A 22,406-nucleotide genomic window follows, 5' to 3' on the forward strand; every position below is an offset into this window, starting at 1 on the left:
TCGTGATCCGCCCGCCTCGGCCTCCCAAAGTGCTGGGATTACAGGTGTGAGCCACCGCGCCCGGGGAAAACAAAATTTTTTTAAAGGGCTTCTGTTAAAAATATGCAGACAAATCCAGCCTTGACACATTTCAAGGGTACTTCTCAAACCTTTCCAAACTGTGCTCCCTCTGATATACTGATAGGAAGCAATTTCTCTTTTAATGAAGAGAGTGTAGAGAAATAGATTTCTGTAACATGTATTCACTTGGTAAGTATTTGATGAGTGCTCACTATGTGACACATGTTGTTCTAGAATGAAGACAGAAACAAGAGAGTAAAGAAAAGACATAAACTTATTTCCAAATTAAGCCACAGAGCTGAGCCATGATTGTGTCTACACATGTAAACTGCATTTTTTGGAGAATGGAGTTGTACAGCAATTTTTGAAAAAACAATTATGGGTTCATTAAGGTATGATTCCCAAGGAGGGGACAGCTGGAGTCTGAAGGGGGGGTGAGTGTGGAAGCGTCAACATAGAATGGTGAACAGCGAGGACTAGAGCTGCCTGAGAAAAGCTTGCTTCTGCAATTTCACCTTGAGCAACTGTCACTCCAAGCCAGGCACAGCACCACTGACATCACAACTTAATTGCAAGTCCCACATTTTAGGATTTAGTATCCATTTCACAGATGAGGAAACTGACTGTCAGAGGCTTCATCAACAACAAAGTTATACGCATGTAACTTTGCTGAGCACTTGCTACGTCCTGGGCAATGAGGCTTTACCGTCCTTTGCTTCTTAACTCCCCAGAAATAGCCCTTGCCATGTTTCTGCTGTTGCTGCTACTTGATATACATGGGCTTGGAAAGACTGAGTCACTTCTTCAAAGTCACACGCATGAAATGCAGGCTTAAATTTAACTTCAGTCAGGAGACAATTTGAGAGAATGTTAACCGTCTTTGGGAGAAAGGCTGCACTCGGTGTGTGAGGAATGAACTCTGCAGAACAGCACTCCAGCTGGGAGGCCCCAGCCAAGAGGAAGTGAAAACGAGGCCCTTTCTTTCCTTTCCTAGCCACTATTTGCAAAGAGCAACTGCAGGCTTTTATTCAATGGCAAAAACCACAATTCCTTTTGCACCGACCTAACAAAAACGTGGTACTTTTAAAAAGTTGTCTCACCAACATGGCACATGCATACATACGTAACAAACCTGCACATTGTGCACATGTACCCTAAAACTTAAAGTATAATAAAAAAAAAAAGTTGTCTTTAGCTTACTGATAGTTTGCAAAGAAGTGTTAACATTTATTGGCCTGCAAAATTGTTTCACGCTTTCGAGGCACAAAGGAAATGAGAAAAAATTGCTCTCTATACTGTTTTCCTTCACCACAACCATTTTTATTGGGTGAAGACCTACCAGGAAAGACATGTGCTAACAAGAACAAGAATAAATACAAAGACAACTTTGAAGTGACCTTGGTGCTGGTCACCCCACAATCCTTGGCCCTTGGTCTCCAATCAGATCTCCTTTCACTCTATAACCATCTGAATTGATTTGCAGCTTTATTTGTAAAGGAAAAGAACTTGAACTTGATTTTTTAACATGCCAAAAAGGATGGCTCATGTGCAAAATCAACTTCAGCTGTAGTCCTCGATCCTGTGAAACCAAGGTTCACCAAGCATTTTAGAATAGTGATCAAATTTTCTTCCTATCTTTTGACAGAAAGGAGAATAATTTTGTGACATGTTACTAGGTGCAAAAAATTCAGTATCACCGCTTGGTAGACACAAAAGGATTTAGAATCAGGGTGGTCTAAGAGAAGCTTCTGTGATGACGGAAAAATTCTACATCTGTGGCTACTGAGTACTTGGAAAGTGACTGATGATGGAGGAATGAAATTTAAAATTGTATTTAATTTTATTTACTCTAAACTTAATTGGCCACATGTGCCTAGTGGCTACTGCATTGAACAACAAAGACTTAGATTATACTCGGATTGTGTTGGACTGAGGGAGATGTCTTAACATGCTAGGATCAATTTCATCACTGTCCTAATTCAACCACCTTCAGCTCCTGACATAATGGCACAGAAGGGACCAGAACCCTGTCTGACAGCTGGCTTATCATGTGTGGGTGGAACTACCTTTGAGATCATGGATTAGAAACTCAGACCACTGGCAGACTAAGTGGCTAAGCTTCTGCGCTGGCCCTCTCTGACTCCCTAACGCTGTAAAAACTAATCAGCAAGCATGCTCAAGCAGATTAAGCTGGTTAATTGTCTTATTCTTAAAAATATACAGTATTGAGAGCGCATGCCAGAATGCAGAAATACATCTCTAGTTGCAGGAGATCAAAGACTTTCTTTTTGTGGTGGTGGTTGTAAAGTAACCAGCATGAAGAATTATGTATTGTAAGAAAGAACAGATAATGTAGATGGTAAAAAGGAAACAATGTATACACTTGCCCTTTGACAAGCTTCTGAAAGGTCTGCTCACCAGGGTGGGACACAGTGGACCAAATGCATCTCTAAGTACCTTATAGTCACATATGGGACAAAATTAGGATCCAAGAAACTAAATTTTACATAAATATCTTGCATGCCTAATGCTATCACATGATGTATTTTGATAGCACGTAATAAGGAATTTAAGAGTTATGACAGCTGTCTTCTTTATTAATCTTTTTTGGGGTCACTTTGCTTTCATATTATGTGTGTGTAGATATATATACACGTGTATATATATATATACGCGTGTATATATATATATATATATACACGCGTATATATATATATCTCCTATGGTTCCTAACTTTTATTTTAATTGACTTTTTTTTTTTTTTTTTTTTTTTTTTGCTGCCCATAGGAGAGAGCTCTGGGGTCAGCTTCTTCCTCACTATTTGATCTCCCTTCATAACATGTGACAAAGTGGTCCCCTCATTACTCCAGGGCAGTGGTGTTTTAAGGTGCACACAAACCTTTAGCTGTTTCTAGATGTTACAAGGTATTCCGAAGCCTATTTATGCAACTTTCTAGAGCCTGTTTGCAGGGTTCAAGCTTGGATGGGGCTCCATTCTGTATTTGCTGCAATTTTCCATCACATTTCATTACTGTTTTTTCAATGTCTGATACTATCTGGAGTCTTGATTTCCCACCCTCTCCATCTCATTGGTCTTCGCATTTTAGATACCATCTTCCTCACTCAAGCTGCCAAAAATCTTTCTTGTTATTCTAATCACACCTTTTTGAGATATGGGCCGCAAATCTAACATGGAGGCCTGAAAGTAGGAACAGCGGCAATGGGATACTCCCCGCTTTCTCAGAGAGGGTGCTGGTGGCTCCCTCAGATCCTGGGCTTCTCCTGGTCTATGTGGCACCGGGGGAGAATGCCTCATATCTTTGGAGGTCCTGTTCTCATTTATATCTAAGCCCACATCAATGTCCTCTTTGAAGACTTTCCTATGGATGATCTCATCTAATGTCATTTTACAGATTTTCTTGTTGTCCTTATCACCCGGACTCTAAGGACACACATTTGGACTCTCCTCCCCAAAGTCTTAGGAATTTCTCCTCTACTTTGATCTAAGCATTGTTGAAACATGGCTCATATACTAAGACAGTAACTTTTTGTAAGTAAAAAATATCCTAAAGGTCTATTCTTTCTTAATGCCACTAATAAAAAACACTTTGAAGAGTGTACAGCATGGTGACAATAGTTAATGACAATATATTGTATTCTTAAAAAATGCTAAAAAAAAAAAAAAAAAAAAAAGGCCTGGTGCAGTGGCTCATGCCTGTAATCTCGGCACTTTGGGAGGCCAAGGCAGGCAGATCATTTGAGGTCAGGAGTTCAAGACCAGCCTGGCCAACATGGTCTTTTTTTTTACTTTCTCATTGGTGAGAAGCAATGCACTTCTAAAGTATTTACTGTTTTATTATGTTTACCATCTGTTTTGCCACACTAGAATGTAAGTAGACCCCGTCTCTACTAAAAATACAAAAATTAGCCGGGCGTGGTGGCAGGCATCTGTAGTCCCGAGGCAGGAGAATCACTTGAACCCCAGAGGCGGAGGTTGCAGTGAGCTGAGATTGTGCCATTGCACTCCAGCCTGAGCAACAAGAGTGAAAGTCTGTCTCAAAAAAAAAAAAAAAAAAAAAAAGAAAACTAAAAAAGTGGACACTAAGTGCTCTCAACACAGAAATGATAGCTGTGTGAGGCATGGATTTGTTAATTTGCTAGATTTAACCATTCCACAATGTACATATACTTCAAAACAACATGTTGTTCATGACAAAAACATACAATTTTATGTCAATTAAAAATAAATTAAAAAAAAAAAAAAGAAGTTGGCTAGGATGGACTTACTGCTTCAGTCCTCTGCCCCACGCCTTCCTACCATCTTCTTGGTGTCAGTCATCCCAACGTTTGAGCTTATGGATTTGCTGTGTTTTTGTATTTGGGGTCATTTATTTACTGAAGGAACTGTGTTTCATCCTAAGTTCTTGGATATGATTTTCTAGCGAGTTCTACCCAGCCGTTTCATTTAGAATCTAAACCTCTCTTCCACCCTGTACTACTACCCTGGGTCTATGTATTTCTCTCAGCAGCAACAATCCACTTCTAAAGTATTTACTGTTTTATTATGTTTACCATCTGTTTTGCCACACTAGAATGTAAACTCCATGATGAAAGATATAGACATGCCTAGAATAGAGCCTGATGCATAGCAGGTGATCAGTAAAATCTGTTACATTCTAAGTGTTCTGCTAAGAAGCACTTCCTTTATTTTTCACAATTCTTAAAATTAATATTTAAACAGTAATTGTCTCATTACTGATCTATGAGGTCTGGCTGAGAAGAAACTGCTATGTTCCCTTTTGAGCATCCCTGTTTCTAGAAAATGGATGCAGAAACTTTTATAATCTAGTCTCAAAAGTTTTCCTAACAGAAGTTTCCTGCACGATGACTCTCCTATGGGTAAATAATTTCACTTATCATATGATGAAGCAGTCTTAATTTTTTATTAGATTGTGATAACTGGAATGCCTGATGCAGTTGTTTTTTTTTTTTTTTTTTTTTTTTTTTTTTTTTTTTTTACTTTCTCATTGGTGAACCTTTCCATGGACTAGCTGTCGACTTTCTGAATTGATTTGATACTGCTCTTTGGAGGCAGGGGAGGGGATGGGAGTTAAGGAAATGCCATGTAAGTAGCTTTTCCCTAAGAGGCTTAGAGATTTGAATAAATATTATTTATATTTAATGATTAAGAGCTGCTGGCAAGCCAACAATTGGATTTATTTCTATTAAGAATACATTAGGGCCACAGTACTGCCTTGGGCGCCCCAAGGCGAAGTCAGAGCATACGCGAGCCCGGAACACGAGGCCGGCTCCCTCCCCAGGGCTGACCTTCGCTGGCCGCTTCCCTGGCCGCGGAGAGACAGACGCTCACAGCCTCATAGGAAGCACTCAGCCGGGTGTTGGGGTCCCTCTTTGGCTTGGGCGGGGGCTGTTTCCGCGGAGACGGGAGGCTGCTGCTGTCATCCATGCTGAACACCGAGTGCAGCGAAGGAGACCAGATGGACGGGCCAGCGAGGCACTGGCCCAGGCCATCCACGGCCGTGCAGACTGACATGGAGCTGGGGTGGAAATGCCTGGGTCCAATCTTGTCTTCGGTTCTTAGGGGGAAACAAAACACAAACAGCACCACGCCAGAGAGGCCCAGATGCATTATTCCGGTAACAAGGAACCTGCTCAAGCAGACATAATGACGGCTTTTTGGCAAGCAGCCCTTCCTGCTGTGGCTGGAGGACGTGTGCAGCCCTCTGGTGACCAGTTGGTCCAGAGAAGGCCACCCGTCCTCTGGCTTCGGCTTTGTGATGAAAAGCACATGAGCCCGCGGGATATCCATCATGATTACTTTTTAAACATTCTCACACAAACGCAACACTACTTAAGGGCCTTCGCATTTTCCATCAGGCACTCACTGAATGAATTCTTCACACTCTGATTATTAAGCAAATCAAAAAACCAGAATTTCAATCTGAATGATAATTTCTGGCAAATCCATCTTAATAGATAGAGAGTTACTGATGCATCAAATGCTGGGAGTTCATCACCATTTCCCCTCGCAAAAGGAGGACAGACTCTACTTAAAACTCTCAGAAATTTACATTTCACTGTCCTCTTTCTCCCCATCACTCTCTTTCTTGCCATTTAAATTCTACCAGAAATTGTTTAATTATGTGCAGAGCTATTATTTCTCTTCCTTGACTCCGTATGGTTGGCCAGTGCCAAGTAAACTGCTGGTATTCAGTAAATAAACAGACAAATACTTCTTCACTTAATTTTGTATCAGGAAAATACATACATGATCAAATTGAGAAATTGGGGTGGCCGTTTAGTTCCAGCAGAGAAAATAATAAATATTATTCCAGAAGTCATATAAAATTAATAGTTATCTTGCTTAAAAAAAATTTCTTCTGGCTTCACATGTCAACGTAATCATGTGCTAGCAAGATGCCAATGCATTCACTCTACAAGGAGTTTCCAAGCGTTTGTTTTTATAATTATATCTTTCTGTGGCAGAACACCAACGGGGCTAGAATCTACCACAAGGCAGAGCCAGCCGCCCATGTAGAAAATGAAATAGCTGAAGATGAAAGCGTGGAACTCAGTGGATAATTTGTTTTTCCTGTAATGTTTAATTACAGTCTTTTTTTCTGTACAAAGGGGATTTTTTTTCAGTATTTAATCACTGAGATATTTGAAGCTAATTAACAAGATACACATTGCCATTTCCACTTTAATAAAAAAAAATTGACATCGGCAGAAATGGGAAAGGAGAGTCATTTTCAGTGAGAAACAACAAGATATTACCAAGTTCCTATAGCAAAATAAACATGTCCCTGACAATGGATTAAGGTCCAAAGGAAGCAGCTCCTTGCCCTCCCTCTTAGGGGCGTTGTGATTCACGGGTGTCTTCTTCGTTCACAGAGAGAAGAGAATGATCAAATGGAGAAGGACCAGGTGATCTTCACGTTTCTGTTTTAAGCTAAGCATCTAAAGTGAACTTTTAAATAAAAAGCTTTCCCCAAAGCTTGCCTTATTGGTAGAGAGATGTGACAGTTTACACAGGGATATATAATACACTTACAATCTGTCTGTTGAGTTCACTTCTTTCATGTTTTCAGAGTGGTATCTCCATTTTTTGGGTCAGATTTCCAGAAGTTTCTATAAGCCAGCCTTTTATCCGTAACACTTGTGTAAAAATGTCAACAGCCAAGCTATATATTTTTGCTAATACAGAAACAGTAAATGCTTCAGAACCAGAGTGTGCTCGAGGTAGTTAAGCGACACAAGCACGGCAGGTGAGGCAGTCATCATCACATATGAATGAAGGAACACAGACAGCCTTGAACTCATGAGAAGACTGCACAGGAAAGCATCTTTTTAGACTGCTGCCATTTCAAATAACAAACCACGCATGCCTGTTCCTGTACCTCCTGTCATATTTGATTGAACTCTGCATTAAGGGCTATTTGAATTTTCATGACTCCATTGAATCAATCACAAAGGTAATTAAAGTTGCATGCTCTCTGCCTTTACCTTTTGCTTCCTTCCTCTTGCATGTTCCTGACCTCTAACTTCTCTTTATGGTAGGGAGCGTTCATTTCACTACGGAGCCGGTCATTTTCCCGGGCAATGTCTGAAGCATTCTGAATGACCAGGGCATCGTAGGTTTTCAGCCCCATGTCCTCTGTGTTCTGCAGAAAGCTATTGATAGAAGTCACCTCTTGTTGCCTGATGCTCATTTTCTGAAGCAGGTGCTGGCGTGCTAAAAATCCTCTGATAACTTTTATAGAAGAATCATGGGTCAGTAAACGGAGGAAAAGTAAAAAACTCAGACACGCACAAACAAAAATCACAATATACTCATCTCTGAGCAGTTACAAAATAAGGTACATTTAACCCAGAAGAAGAATTTATCTAAATCAGCAGTGATAACACTGAAGGTAAAGCTCTTTGACCTGAATGAGATCTTGCAGGCAATATACTGATGATAACGGCCTCCGCATTGTTTTTGGTAACACAAGCTGGACTTTGATGGACTGGAGTTAAATCAATGGGAAAGAACTAGGTCTAAATCCCACAGAATTTCGGGGTGTGCCTCCAACTGCAGCATTTTGGGATGCTTAGGATGCGCGAATCGTCTGTCATTACATCACATTATCACATAAACACCTAAGGCTTATGGGGTTTGTCTTTGGAAATATCATGCATATATTGTTTCTAAGATTATGATTTAATTCTTAGAGAAATTAACACTATATTTAAGACTCTGGAAAAAGATTGTGTATAAATATAGGACATCCATCCTGCTCTCTGGGAAAGGACGGCTAGAAAAATGTGTAAAAGTTGGGGGAAATGAGTGAAAATGCTTTGAAATCAATATGTCAGTAACAAATACAAGAAATAAAAATAAAAGACCACCATTTAAAGGGACTTCTGTGAGTAAGACACTCTACTGCATCATTCAATTCTGAAACTCAATGACAAAATATACCGCTATCTCAATTTCAGACACAATGGCACTTCTCTTACTGAAACGAAGAAAGTTCCTCCAGGTCAACACAACCAAGGAATAGTAGAGCCAGGGCTCATATGTCCCCAGGCTTAGGAGGTCAAACTATATTTCCTTAGCCTGCAGTTACAGGGACATAATCTCTAACTCTCCAGGGGGCAGATCACCAACCAAGAAAGTCACAGGGAAGCATATTTGCAATCAGTGTTAGAAAGAACTTTCTAACAATTAGCACAGGGTGGAAGTGGATCAGGCTACCTCATGAAAGAGTTGCTTCCTGGGCCCTGAGTGTGTACGAGGCCAGCACAGTGACGCCTTCTCATGGGTGAAGTGGACAAGTGCAGGTGGAAGAAGTCTGATTAGAGTCTTTTCAAACTTTATGATTCTGTCTCTCCCAATTTTAAAAGTTTCTAGGATTATAAGGAGTTGGTTAAGATTATAGAAGAGTTATAATTTCAGGAAAGCCAATGTCTGCAGCAAAGACACTTTATTCTTGCCCTTGGGAAAGGAAGAAGCCTATAAAATATTAAGTGCTTTAAAATAGTTCATGGCTATAAAATAACAAATATGAAGGGTACCTATGATACTGACTTTGATGTCTTTACTTGAGTAGCTGGTGGAAAGTTGAACGGAACGTTCTACTATGATGGCTGAACAGGAAAATAATTTGTGGATATCTGAAATGCTGAAAGCGTTTTTTTCAGATGGCACTACTAAAGGTTTAGTTATGTTGGAATGCAGTTGCATTAGGTTAACTGTAAAACAGTCATTCTGAAGCAACCTAAAGGAAAAATGTTAAACAGTATGAGGTACAATCAGACTTCCAGGACTATAAAATGTGGAATAAAGTGGAGACGTATGAACCATGTGATGGGCACCTTGAGCGAGAAAAAGGCAGAAGACTTGAAATTGGCCCGTTCACTCATTCTTTCTTGTTACACTCCAAAAAAAAGGGAGACATTGGCTTTCGGAAGGGTGAAAGGGAGATTATATTCAAGATGTTTAATCTCTTGGAATAAAGAGAAGATTAATGTGGATGTGCCAGACTTCTCCTGACCTCCCACTACAGCACAGCTATTCACTGGATTCACATTCACCCGGAGTCCATTGTCCCGCCTCCGGAAGACCTCATTTTCTCACACTTCATCCCACTAGCCTTTTAAAATTCTTTAAAAATGTTACACCAGTTGCTAAATATTGATATCTTCAATAAGGGGAACAGGTAAAAATAAAATTGCCACTAATGGATGTTGATGTTTGTTGTCTTCCAGACAAATTCAGAAGACTGCTTCTAAGATACCGCCCATATAAGGTCTTAATTTACAGATATTTTTCATCCAGGATAAAATGAGCATATAGAGTCAGAGAAAAAACTTCTGGTAGGAATAATTTTAAATTAAAATGATTAAATTTAAAACTAAAAGTTACAGCTTTCTTTCCCCTGGACATTTTTAAAGAAAAATATAGAATTCTTAAAACAAAAACTGGAAATGGTTCCAGATTATATAAATTTTGAGTAAATTTAATATTAGCAAAAAGCATTGAGGGAACTGTTTTAAGAACTACGAAAATAAAAATCAATAATTAATGCTTTGCATTTAAAAGCCTGTAATTAAAAAATACTCATATCCATTATTTCATTTATGCAATATGAGATTATGGTTTCTATCTTGATGTAATTTTTTAAGACCAATTTTTTTTTTTTTTTGAAACGGAGTTTCACTCTTGTTGCCCAGGCTGGAGTGCAATGGCACGATCTCCGCGATCTTGGCTCACTGCAACCTCTGCCTCCTGGGTTCAAGCGGTTCTCCTGCCTCAGCCTCCCAAGTAGCTGGGATTACAGGCATGCGCTACCACACCAGGCAATTTTTGTATTTTTAGTAGAGACAGGGTTTCATTATGTTGGCCAGGCTGGTCTCAAACTCCTAACCTCAGGTGACCCGCCTGCCTCAGCCTCCCAAAGTGCTGAGATTACAGGCGAGAGCCACTGGGCCTGACCTTTTAAGACCATTCTTAATTTTTATCTATAGAAAAGTGAACAAGTAACTACAGTTCTGTTCATTTTTTCTGTTCCAGGTCAATAGGGCACAGCAATTTAATCTTTGTGAAATAGAACAGAAATTTCTAATGGGGCAAAATTTCTTATCATTATATTTGAGGGAAGTTTTCAGGAGAATTTGTGATACCCTGTTCTGTTTTTAGCATTATATTAAATGAGACGTTCCCTGTCCCAGTTTCAGCTGAGGCTGCAGATAAAGCTCTGGATGCCATAGGTCCTGGGTGGGGCCTGAGGCATTGCTTTGCTAGCCAGATCCCTGGCGATATTGGTGCTGCTGGTGTTCCAGGGACACTTGGGTTGGGGCAGGGCCAAACATGCAAATAGGACTTGCAAGGGGGAGATCCAAAACAGACCTGTGGCCCGCCCTCTCCCCTGCACTGATGAAGGTTGAAGTGAAGAAGGCCAGGTCATCACACACTAGAAAAACAATGCTTCCTTTGCCAAGAGGTAGCAGTTGGCCCTCTCGTGTCCAAGGCTCCCCCTTGCCTCAGTCTGGTGAAAGTGGTTTCAGGAGGCCACCCAGAGATCTTGGCATGTGGCTCCTGGGGGTTTGGGGCCACTGTGCACTGTAATATCTCAGAGGCCACGGCTGTGGCAATGGCTCCTGCCAGGCACCTGCATGGAACACGGGCTCTGTTAGAGAAAAGCCGCACCTAGGAAGCCGTCTAAGAGTTTGTTTCTTGGGCACCAGATGTGGTTTTCACAAAGAATGTATACTGAGAGAACAACGAGATGCCAACAGAGGGTCTGCAAGGTGCCCAGGGGCTGAGGGGTGAGTTACAAATGACCGGCCAAAGGAGGATGTTGCCAGTTAGAGAAGGAAGTCCCTGAAGTGCTCTTGAATATGTGGAGAGCTGTTGACGTCTGCCCCAGCTGGAGGAGACCAGCGCCATAGTACACCTGTGTCATCAGAACACCTGCCAGAAGCAGGTCTTTTTATCTTTAGAAGACTTTTTATCTTCATCAGAAGACACCTCCTTACCTCTTCCCCTCCTCATTAACCCTGGAAGACCCAGAGGCAACCTGAGTAGGTAGGGATCAGTCCCATGCCCAGTATGGATGGGACAGGCCTGGAACAGCCAAGAAGGATGTTTTAACTTAGAATGAAGTTCTGAATTTTGATCATTATTTGAGCTGGATGTGTTAAAATCTGAACAGAGACTGTTCAAGGGACTAGCATGTAACAGGGCTTCTTATTTTATTTATTTTTTTTAATTTTGATTTTTTTTTTTCTTTTAGAGGTGGGATCTCACGCTGGCACCCAGGTTGCTGTGCAGTGGTAGAAACACAGCTCACTGCAGCCTGGAACTCCTGACCTCAAGGAATTCTTCACTTCAGTCTCCTGAGTAGCTGGGACTATTGTTGCATCCCACCATGCTTGACTAATTAAGACATTTTTTGAGAGATGGGGATCTCACTATGTTGCCCAGGCTGGTCTTCAACTGGCCTCAAGGGATCCTCCTGCCTCAGCCTCCTGAGTAACTGGGATTATAGGTGGACTTTTTATTATCAGAAAATGAAAAGACCCATTAGAGATTCACACAGGGGCATATCCGAATGAGTCCCACAGAAAAGTGGACAGAGGCTTGAGAAGAATAAAAGTGATTTTGGGATCCTATTAGGTTTCCTTGTTAGAGTAACAGTTTCAAATATATTAGAATCAAGTTCACTATATCTCACTAAAAGCTAGCATATAGATCATTTCTCCCTCTTTTAGTATTCTTTCAGGAATATATATATATATATATATATATATATATATATATATAAATTATTAAGCAAATTAAAAATAATCTATTACACATGTACATCTTATGTGAGGCACAGTTATCTTTTTAAAAATGTACCCATTTTCAATTGTCACTTGGATTTTGATAGAAAAAACAATTCCAAGTGGAATCTCTTCTGAAATTAAAATGAATAGATTCTATCTGCTCAACACTCCAAATACTACTGTCACTTCATAAAGGGAAAATGAAGTCAATACTTTTTCCAAGGCACATGTGAATTACAGAAAATGTTGTTTGGCTCATTGGCTTTTTCTGGTTCTCCAAACTCTGGTGTCCCTGTGGTGCTACTGAAATGGCACAGGAATTTGGTGCCATAGCTGCACCTACATGCCAGGTGAGAAGCTTTTCCTGCTGCAGAGTCAATGTTGTATTCTCACTGTCCTGTGCTTTTGGAAAGAATTTAAAAGCCTGAGTATTTGCAGGGTAATGGATGCATAAATAGTAAGAGATGTATATTCCCTCTTCCAAATTGTGATTTAGGGAAATCCAATATAAAATTTTGTACAAAAGGATATTAAAACATGAACATGAATTAAAACATGAATTAAAACATGAACAATGTCTGCAAATGTTGATTTTGAGATGGTTGCATAGCAAACTAAGCCACAATGCTTCCTAAACACCCGAAAACCATTTGCCTGAAGATAGCATCCAGGAATCGAGAGAGTGGTCCACTAGGGTGCAGACCCCACTGACATTTAAACCTGGGGATGCACTAAAATATTTTGCATTTCACAACTCAAATAAATTCAGAAATGTTGGCATATCAATGTTACCTTTTTGGCAGGTTATAATTTTTCTCTGCAACTGTAGGCACAAATCATTGAGTTGGTCAGCATGCCAGTATTTTAGAAACACTTTTCGGACTCCCATCTAAAATGCAAACAGCAGGGAAACATTTAACAGCATGAAGATACCAAAATGATGATGGAAAAATAATCAGACAAAAGATTTTTCCAGCAGAGGATTAGAAGAAACAAACTAAGAAAATTAGAGTACATGTCTCTGATTCTTAAACTCTATTACATTTAATCAAAATCCCAAAGGCTTTGTTGTAATAAGTATGTTTGCTGCATGTGTCACATTGTTTGCAAATGGTTACACACTACTGATGTGGGTTGTACCATGTGGTGCAAAAGAGAAACACTGGCCTTAACTATTAGTCAGAAGATAAGAGCATCGCCATGAATGGATTCTCCCATTCTAGAGCTAGACCCTCATCTTTCCTTCCTCTTCTCATAGCAGGGAGTTTGAGTTTACAAAAAGAAAAACAAACGCTCAAAAGACCAAACGAAACATAAAGCTGATGCATAAAATTGTTTTACTTCTATAATTTTTCCCACTATGCCACATATTAATATAAATCAAATGTTTGTACAACTGCAATTATAGAACTTCAGAACTAAAGTTTAAAAGTCTCAAGAAAGATGAGAAAGTCATCTCTGAGCAACAATCTTCTGGATGTTTGCACAAACAGTAGTAGGGATGAACATACTTTTCCAGAATTTTTAAAAAGAAATTTTAGCATGACATGAAATCGGTTTCTATGACAAGCTCTAGTGGCATGAGAACTTATCCAAACGTACTGATACTGATAAAGACAGCTGCCAAAGAAAATCCTTAACACATAGCTGTAAGCCACATTCATACACTTTTTAAGTAATTCTCTTGTGTGTTGTGCTTATTTGAAGAATTCACAGAATCGAGGTAGGTGTGAGGAATACCCCTCACATAGAAGGCACTCATAGTCTCTTAGGAGAAGCAGACATAAGTAATTGCAGGAAAGCCTGGTGAATCCTAATGTGGTGTGCCAAGGAAGCTCTGAGATGATATTCTGTTAGATAAAGGGTAAGTATTACTTGCAATAAGTTTATAATCATATTCTTGGCACTTGAGACAAACACCATTAAAGTGGAAGTCTAACATGTGTGCTCTCAAGCATGAACTGGGGGCATTAAAATGATAACACCCCCTAGCCTATGACATACATCACAGTACCACCAGACACTGGCACGTGTGTACACGCCATTAGGTATGGGAAAGGTTTATAGGTCAGCCTTGTCTTCAGAATGGTTGGCCAGAGATGTTTTATGAGCCATTTCATATGAAAATGGAGTTTATTCCAAACACACTTTGTGACTTTACCCCTTTCCACCTAACTCTTCCCTTACATGATCTGTTGTCTTAATAAAACACAGTTTTGCCAAAGATTTTGACTGAATCATGCATTACGCCAGTCAGCCTAATTAGTTAGATCAACGGGGAAAGCGCTTAACTACTGGTCTACTTCAAAGCCTTCTGGTTGACTAGATGTTCTTCTTCATTTAGTTTAGTTTCTTTTGGTTGAAATTTGAGACAGTAACATGAGTGGGTGGCTACTGAGATTGTTACTTTTTTTTCATTGTATTGCCATTTTATCTTCCCAGTTATTTTCCATAATTCATAGTCTTTTTTTTCTCCTTCCCAACTGCTGACTTATTTTGGCAGTCGACAGGAAGAACAGTTGGTCCTGTCTGTGAGCTCTGCAGAACAAATCTGTGAGACAGGCATTGGAAAGGAGGGAACATGTCACCTCTCTGTTCAGCATTGATTGTGGGATGTAACTCATTGTGGGAGACTAACTCCAAAAGACAAAATTCATCCAAACCTGGGTTCCAAAACAAAACTCCAAAGGAATGATGGCTGGTGATACTCCACAATGGATGGGATCAATAATGATCATTAGGGGAATTAACATGGAAGGAGAGCAACATGCCTAAAAGACCTGTGGAAGGGAAACAGGAGAACAGGATTCTAGTTCCCCTCTCTTAATTCAGTGGGAACCCTCAGCAGGAGAGGAGGTGGACAAAGTGAGTATGATCTCTTACAGTGGCATTTCTAACAGCCATTCAAAAACCCAAAGGAGGTTTATCTTGAGCATTGTGCTAAATTTGGGGATACAAAGGAGGCCTCTGTCCTCGTGGAGCACATAGTGTACTGGGGAAGGTCAGCAGTGAGCAGATTCTGGTAATTGTTCATGCTCAGGACATAGAGTTATGTCCAAGAAACAGCTTTCGAGAAAAGAGAGTGATCAAGGTGTGATCAGGCAGGGTTCAGTGAGAAGCATGTTTTCGAAGCCATTTGGTCTTGAGGGATGAGCAGCAATTTCCCAGGGCATCTTGAGATGATGGGTGTGAGACAGAGAAACTAGCATGTGAAGGGCAAGAACCAGAAGACAGCAAACCATCTGAGGGTACAGTTATGTGGACACGGATGAGGGAAGAGGCTACATCTGTAATTGGTGGCTACATCATGAAGAGTACTATAGGAAAAACATGGAAATTCTCCCGGGAGCAATTTGGATATGCTGGGAAATGTAAAGAGGACCAGATCTAAATTTTATAAAAATATTTTTTGAAATTTGTCTTGAATTCTGAAAACTGTCTAAGAATGGATTATTGAGCTGGTCATTGGCAAGGCAGGGCAAAATACTCCAATTAATCATTTAGGTTTGGAAGATTCTGCAACTGCTGCTTCTCTGTTGACCAACTCCTCTTTATCCTTTACAACTGAAATCAAACCTCATCTCCATGACTAGGGTTTTGATATCCACCTTTCCACTTCCTTTAGGGCTTTGACACCTTCTATTTGTGTTCCCAGAGCACCCTATAGATGATTATTTATCCTATTATAGTACTTTGTATATATTTACCATTATATATATATATGTGTATATATATACACACACACACACACACATATTATATATATTTGCATCTCTTGAAGAATATGGACATATATTCTTGAAATGCACAAGTGGCAGGGATGTGGGCAGGATGAATTCAGATTAGAAAAAAAGAACAGAAGATAAAGAATTGTGAAGCCCTTGCATAAAGTGAGTCACAGAGACAGATGATAGCTTCTAGGGTGAAAATGAGATAAGATGACAAATGAAAACTTGAGTCAGACCCTAGAGCCATTCAGCAATCCAGAAGTAAGTCACAGAAGGTGGCAGGTGATAGAATAACTCATGGAGCGAGTAAAAGGAAAAAGAAACATGGGGTGAAACTGGCCTACCCGTTTGTATTGTGACTTCAGATCTCCAGCCTCCATCGAGTGAATCTGAAGCCCGGAAGCCCGTTGTAACTTACAAAGCCCTTGGTTGTACCTCAGCAGTGCAGATTTGCATAGGCATCACTACATCAAAAACCCACCAGGGGACTGGAGAACAGGTCCACCCTTCCAACTCCTACCATTGCAAGTGTCTGCCTTCCTCTCATTTGTGCTTCTGCTGCCAACCGTGCTCCTTCCCAGCCATTATCCCCATTATCTCAACCCATGGCTAGGTGCAGCCATAGGCTGGGGAACCAGGAACCAGCTGACCCTGTCATCTCCTCCTCTCAGACAAAGGAAGTAGGGAAAAGGGGAAGCTCAGGATAGAGTATATTCAGGAAATAGTTTTGGTTCAGATATGGAGGGTAAATTATAGGAAGAGTAGACACAGAGGTTGAAGTGAACTTTTCTTGGAATGTACTAGATATTTCATGAAGTTCTTGATGATGGGTAGTTGAGAAGTGGATTGATGGTTTCACAGGGCAGATCTGCCTGTTAGGTCAGGTTTGGAGGTGGAGAAAAGGACTTCTTTCTGGGAGCCACGGATTGGGATAACGGCTGGGAAGGAGCAGGGTTGCAATCGAAGCACAAATGAGATGAAGGCAGACATGTGCAATGGTAGGAGTTGGAAGGGTGGATCTGCTCTCCAATCCCCTGGTGGGTTTTTCATGTGGCCTATGCAAATCTGCACTGCTGAGGTACACCCAAGGGCTTTGTAAGGTATGAGGGGCTTCTGGGCTTCAGATTCACTCGGTGGAGGTTGGAGATCTGAAGTCACTATACAAGCACCCTATCAAGACACGGCTAAAGACTTTGCTGCAACGCCTGGGTATTGTGCTTGCTGCTATTACATTCAGATTATTTTGTAAAAACTTCTTCAATCAACTACTTGGGCATATTTTATGGGTATCCAATGGGCCATTTTATTTCATATAGTTTTGTCCTATATAATTTATTTGTAGGTTGGCAATATTTGGAGATACTCATGGGATGTTTTAGCATTTGTTTGACCTTGCTGATTTTTTTTTGAGACGCTATACTTGTAGTAAATGTTTGGTCTTTCTGAAAACAATGAAATTAGCAGTTAAGTAATATTTTGCAGTTCTTCCTCAGAAACCATTCTGAATGTAGTCTTTACAGTTCTCTACTTTCACTGATGCTGGGGATTAATGAAGATACAAATTTAAGAATCCTTCTTTAGTGGGGAAACACAGATAAGATCACATATATTCTGAATTTTCATGGATTTACATTGTCTATTAATGACATTGACCAAAAGAAAATTATTGACCATTTTTTGTTTTTTTTTTCCTATGGAATGAATGTTACTGTATAATCAGTCTTACAGTGTTATATCAAATCCAATAAATTAAGATTCATTAAAATTAGGCCAAAGGTTCAGATCACCTACGTTTTTCATTTTGGTGGCATTCTCACATCAAAGAATGTTTCTCACTAAGCAGAGAAAAGGAGAGGTTAAAATGTTCTCCAACTGAGCCCTCTCCCTGTGCACTGCTAGATGCAGAGTGTTCCTACTGAGATTAAAATGTTAATGTCATTCTGACTCCTGTAAAAGTAAACCATCTGTGAATTACAGTCATCGCTATTTTTATTAGAAAACCATTAGGATTTTTTTCTTGTTAAGTGACAGATTTTAAAAGATTAAACAAAATTGTCATTGATGACTTCCAAAGCTCCAATTACTGCTACAATTTTTAGGTGTTTTTTTTTTTTTTTTTTTTTTTTTTTTTTTTTTGGGAGGTGTAGGCCGTGGAGGTACAGACAAATGCTGGAACGGTGGTTGTGCTAGAGTGTAGGTGGCACGGAAGCTGTGTTAGTAGAGACTTCAAGGGAACCTGTAGAGCGCTTCTTTTTTTTTTTTTTAAAGACAATTTTTAGGAGTGCTGAGTGTTTCTGGCAGTACTTTTGAAATAGCATTTACAAAGAAAAAATACAGCTATTATCCTTTGATATTTTTCTACGATGCACATTTCTCTCTGTATTAATGAAATTGTGAAAAACATCTCATGTAGAACTCTTCTTACATATTGGTAGTTTAGGAAAATAGTGACGTCTCCCATTTTGTTCTATCTATGAATTCTTTGGGAGTTGAAGAAGCATATATTATTTGTATTCTATGTGTCACTTAATTTAGTTTACTCATTTACTGCTATTAAAAAATACAATCAGTAATTGTTTCCCATGCAGGTAAAGTAAAGGAGAAAGCTCAGGTCACATGGTTCTGCTTTGACAGAAGGACACGTCAATTAAAACAACATAAAACACTTCAGTTACTTATGGAGACACAGAAAATTGGATAAAATTTATTTTGGAATAATAGTACAATTTCCTCTAAGGAAATGTGCACTTGTGATATCCACAATAGACTATACTAGTTGGATTCATTATCTACAAAGGAGGGGCAAAGGAACAGAGTGCCCACAACCCACACTGTTTTAGTTAGATCTTAGAAACCACCTTGATCAACCTCTTCAGTTTTCAAGAGAAAAAGATATGTTTTAGAGAGGACATATGACATTCACACAGTCCATACAGAAAGTTAGTGCCAGAGATAAGATGAATCAGAGCTCTCTAGGCTCCAGACTAAAAGAAGCACACACCCTTGACCCTATGAAGTCTCAAACTGAAAAATGCATATTAATCACTTGGAGATCTTGTCAAAATGTAGATTCTCTTCCAGTAGGTTGGGATGGGGCCAGTGATTCATTCTGCATTTCTAACACGTTCCTAAATGATGTCGGTGACGGTGGTTTGTGGACCACATTTTCAGGGGTGAGACCCTGGGTCATTCTCTTTTCTTGAAGCTTAACTTCTCTGACAAGCTCACCTGGTCCCCTGCTGTGTGTGTCTGTCATCTCTGTTCCAACGTTTGTCTGAAGCTGCTATGCTGCTGCTCCCCAGTGAAAAGTTAGCTATCCTCAGAGTTCTCCACTGAATTCTCCTCTTACTTTTCATCATCTTCCTGGTAAGTTCATTATTCCAAAAGCTTTCACTACAGACTGCTCGTGAGAGCTCATCGTATCCCTGAGTCCATACCTATGGAGCCCATCTCCTTGTGCACACATTTATGTCGATGTTTCATAGGCACCCTAGCCTCACTCATGTGTTTCCCTCTTATCCTGTATTCTCTAGCTCAGTGACCAAAAGGACCATCTACCTGGGTGTTCCCTGAGCACCTGGAGCCCTAGAGATATCCACAGGTCATTTCTCACACACTTTCCCATCTCATCCATCCCTACTCACTCTTGCCTTTCTAGGCTAATGGAGTCGTCATCACCTCATCACCCAAGCCAGAACCCCAAGCATCACCTAAGTATGTTTACAGCCTTTCCCCCAGGCCCCATTTAGTCATAAGTTCTACTGAGGTTTCTAGAACCCACTTCCTGTTTACTTCTATGAATAATTTCAGTAGCTCCATAAATTATCATGGGTCTACATGCATCCATTTTTTTAAACTATATTCAGAGTGATCATCAATCTCATTATGTTACTTTCTTGTCTAAAATTATTAAGTGGCCTGTAATGATTTTCAGGATGATGTTCAAATGCCTTTGAAAGGTTTATTAGACTTTTTTATTGTATGGCCCTTTTAGTCTCCTCCCTCCCTTCCTCCCTCTCTTCCTTCCTTTTGTCCTTCCTTCCTCCCTTCCTTCTTCCCTCTCTCCATCCCTCCCTCCCTCACTTTCCCTCTAAAATTTGTGGTAAGAACACTTAGCCTGATATCTAGCCTCTTAATAAAATTTTAAGCGTATAATGCAGTGTTGTTAAATAGCAGTGAAATGTTGTACAGTAGGCTTCTAGAACTTATTCAATACATTCAAGCTTGCTTACTCTCCAACTATATCATATTGCTTTCTGATCCAAAGTGGGAATTCATTTTTCTCCTGTTTAGTGTGTACCTTATAATAATAAATCAATTACAATAGTACATCCATGTCACTAGTGTACCTTGTATACATTTCTACAGTAGCACTGAAGTCCTGGTTTTCTTCTTATTTGTGTATCTGTCTGACTATTCAACTTAACTGTGAGATACTTATAAACTCAGATAATGCTGGGAAAGTATAAAGCTCCTAATTCACATGTGTTAAAGTGAAGTTTGAAATGAAAGTAAATGGATGCGTACAATGGAGAAGGCAGAATTTTTAAAAATGCTTTGAATAAGCACTTGCTATAACATGACCTCAGATATTTAAAATTTCATTTGTCTACAAAAATTATTATTATTTTTTTTTGGCGGAGTTTCACCCAGGCTGGAGTGCAATGGCATGATCTCGGCTCACCGCAACCTCCGCCTCCCAGGTTCAAGCGATTCTCCTGCCTCAGCCTACTGAGTAGCTGGGATTACAGGCATGCGCCACCGTGCCTGGCTAATTTTGTATTTTTATTGGAAACAGGGTTTCTCCCTGTTGGTCAGGCTGGTCTCGAACTCCTGACCCCAGGTGATCCACCTGCCTCGGCCTCCCAAAGTGCTAGGATTATAGGTGTGAGCCACCACGCCCGGCCATCAAAAATTAAATCTTAAACATTTTCAACTTATTTAAATGATTTGATGTATTTTATTAAAATACATCTAATAGGATTAAAGAAACAAAGATGCTGAGTTTCGTATTTCCAGTGCCATCACCTCTGATACAGGATTATTACCGACTAAAATCTAGAATTTAACTCGTCATCTCTCCTTTATCTGCTTTTTAACTCATCTTGCACACTGACTTCAGTTTATTAGTCTTCTAGAAACTTCAATGATTTTATGTTGCCTATAAAGCCCTCCCTAATATGAGCTAACCCTTTTTTATTTCTCTAAAAGAGATGATATTTACTATTATTTTAGCTTCCCATATACTCTCCTGAAGCAGAAAACCAATGTGAACCTTCTTTATATATTGTACAGGGCCCACAGCATTCTTACGAATGGAGTTTTCACTGAATAATGTCATTACTGTTGTCAGGGTTGGGTTAGATGCTATCCCTTTATTTCTAAGTCTACAATCGGCCGGGCATGGTGGCTCACGCCTGTAATCCCAGCACTTTGGGAGGCTGAGGTGGGCAGATCATGAGGTCAGGAGATGGAGACCGTCCTGGCTAACATGGTGAAACCCCGTCTCTACTAAAAATACAAAAAATTAGCCAGGCATGGTGGCACGCACCTGTAGTCCCAGCTACTTGGGAGGCTGAGGCAGGAGAATTGCTTGAACCCAGGGAGGTGGAGCTTGCAGTGAGCTGAGATTGCGCCACTGCACTCCAGCCTGGGCCACAGAGCAAGACTCCGTCTCATAAAAAAAAAAAAAAAACTTGGATAGAAAAGAATATATACTCTCATTTTAAAGTCAAAGCCTGGTGAGGTCTGATATATGGGAATAATCTTTTCTCAAGACCAAAAAACAGTCATTTGAAGGCCTTTTTGCATTATTGAAATTAAGAATTAATAATTTTCTTTTGGAATATAGTAAAGTTTCTTAATTGAAATGAATGAACCCTGGCAGAGTAGTCTAAACAACACTACAGTCATTAGCAGGCTTCTTTTTTCCTTTCTTTTTTTTCCTTTTCTTTTTTTTATTTTTTCTTTTCTTTCTCCCCTTTCTTCCTTCCTTCCTTCCTTCCTTCCTTCCTTCCTTCCTTCCTTCCTTCCTTCCTTCTTTTTCTTTCTTTCTTTCTTTTCAGAGCAAGACTCTGTCTCAAAAAAAAAAGTCTACAATCACTGGAATATTTTATTAACATAGATTATATTTTAATGAGAAAGGTCTTATTGTGAATGCCAGCTTCTTTTCTGCAAATAAAATGCTTTATTTTCATACAAAATTAATCTTTAAAAATGTTAACCCCTCTTGCTCTAAAAACAGCCCTAGTCTAGTAAATACTTCCAGCTTTTTCAAAGGAT

General features: G+C 39.8%; 1 protein-coding gene across 3 annotated transcripts in view; it reads right to left on the minus strand.

Moving 5' to 3' along the window:
- The window catches only part of MYO16 (myosin XVI), a 706,512-nt gene that overhangs the window by 78,229 nt on the left and 605,877 nt on the right, over positions 1–22,406 (minus strand). For all 3 annotated transcript variants that reach the window (XM_055244378.2, XM_063618637.1, XM_063618636.1), the window contains exons 29-31: positions 13,189–13,285; positions 7,588–7,834; positions 5,389–5,657 (exon numbers count right to left, since the gene is read on the minus strand). In XM_055244378.2, the coding sequence (XP_055100353.2) occupies positions 5,389–5,657; positions 7,588–7,834; positions 13,189–13,285 (613 nt within the window). The remainder of the gene's footprint in view (positions 1–5,388; positions 5,658–7,587; positions 7,835–13,188; positions 13,286–22,406) is intronic.

The sequence above is a fragment of the Symphalangus syndactylus genome, chromosome 15 (assembly GCF_028878055.3).
Source record: "Symphalangus syndactylus isolate Jambi chromosome 15, NHGRI_mSymSyn1-v2.1_pri, whole genome shotgun sequence".
NCBI classification, from domain to species: Eukaryota; Metazoa; Chordata; class Mammalia; order Primates; family Hylobatidae; genus Symphalangus; species Symphalangus syndactylus.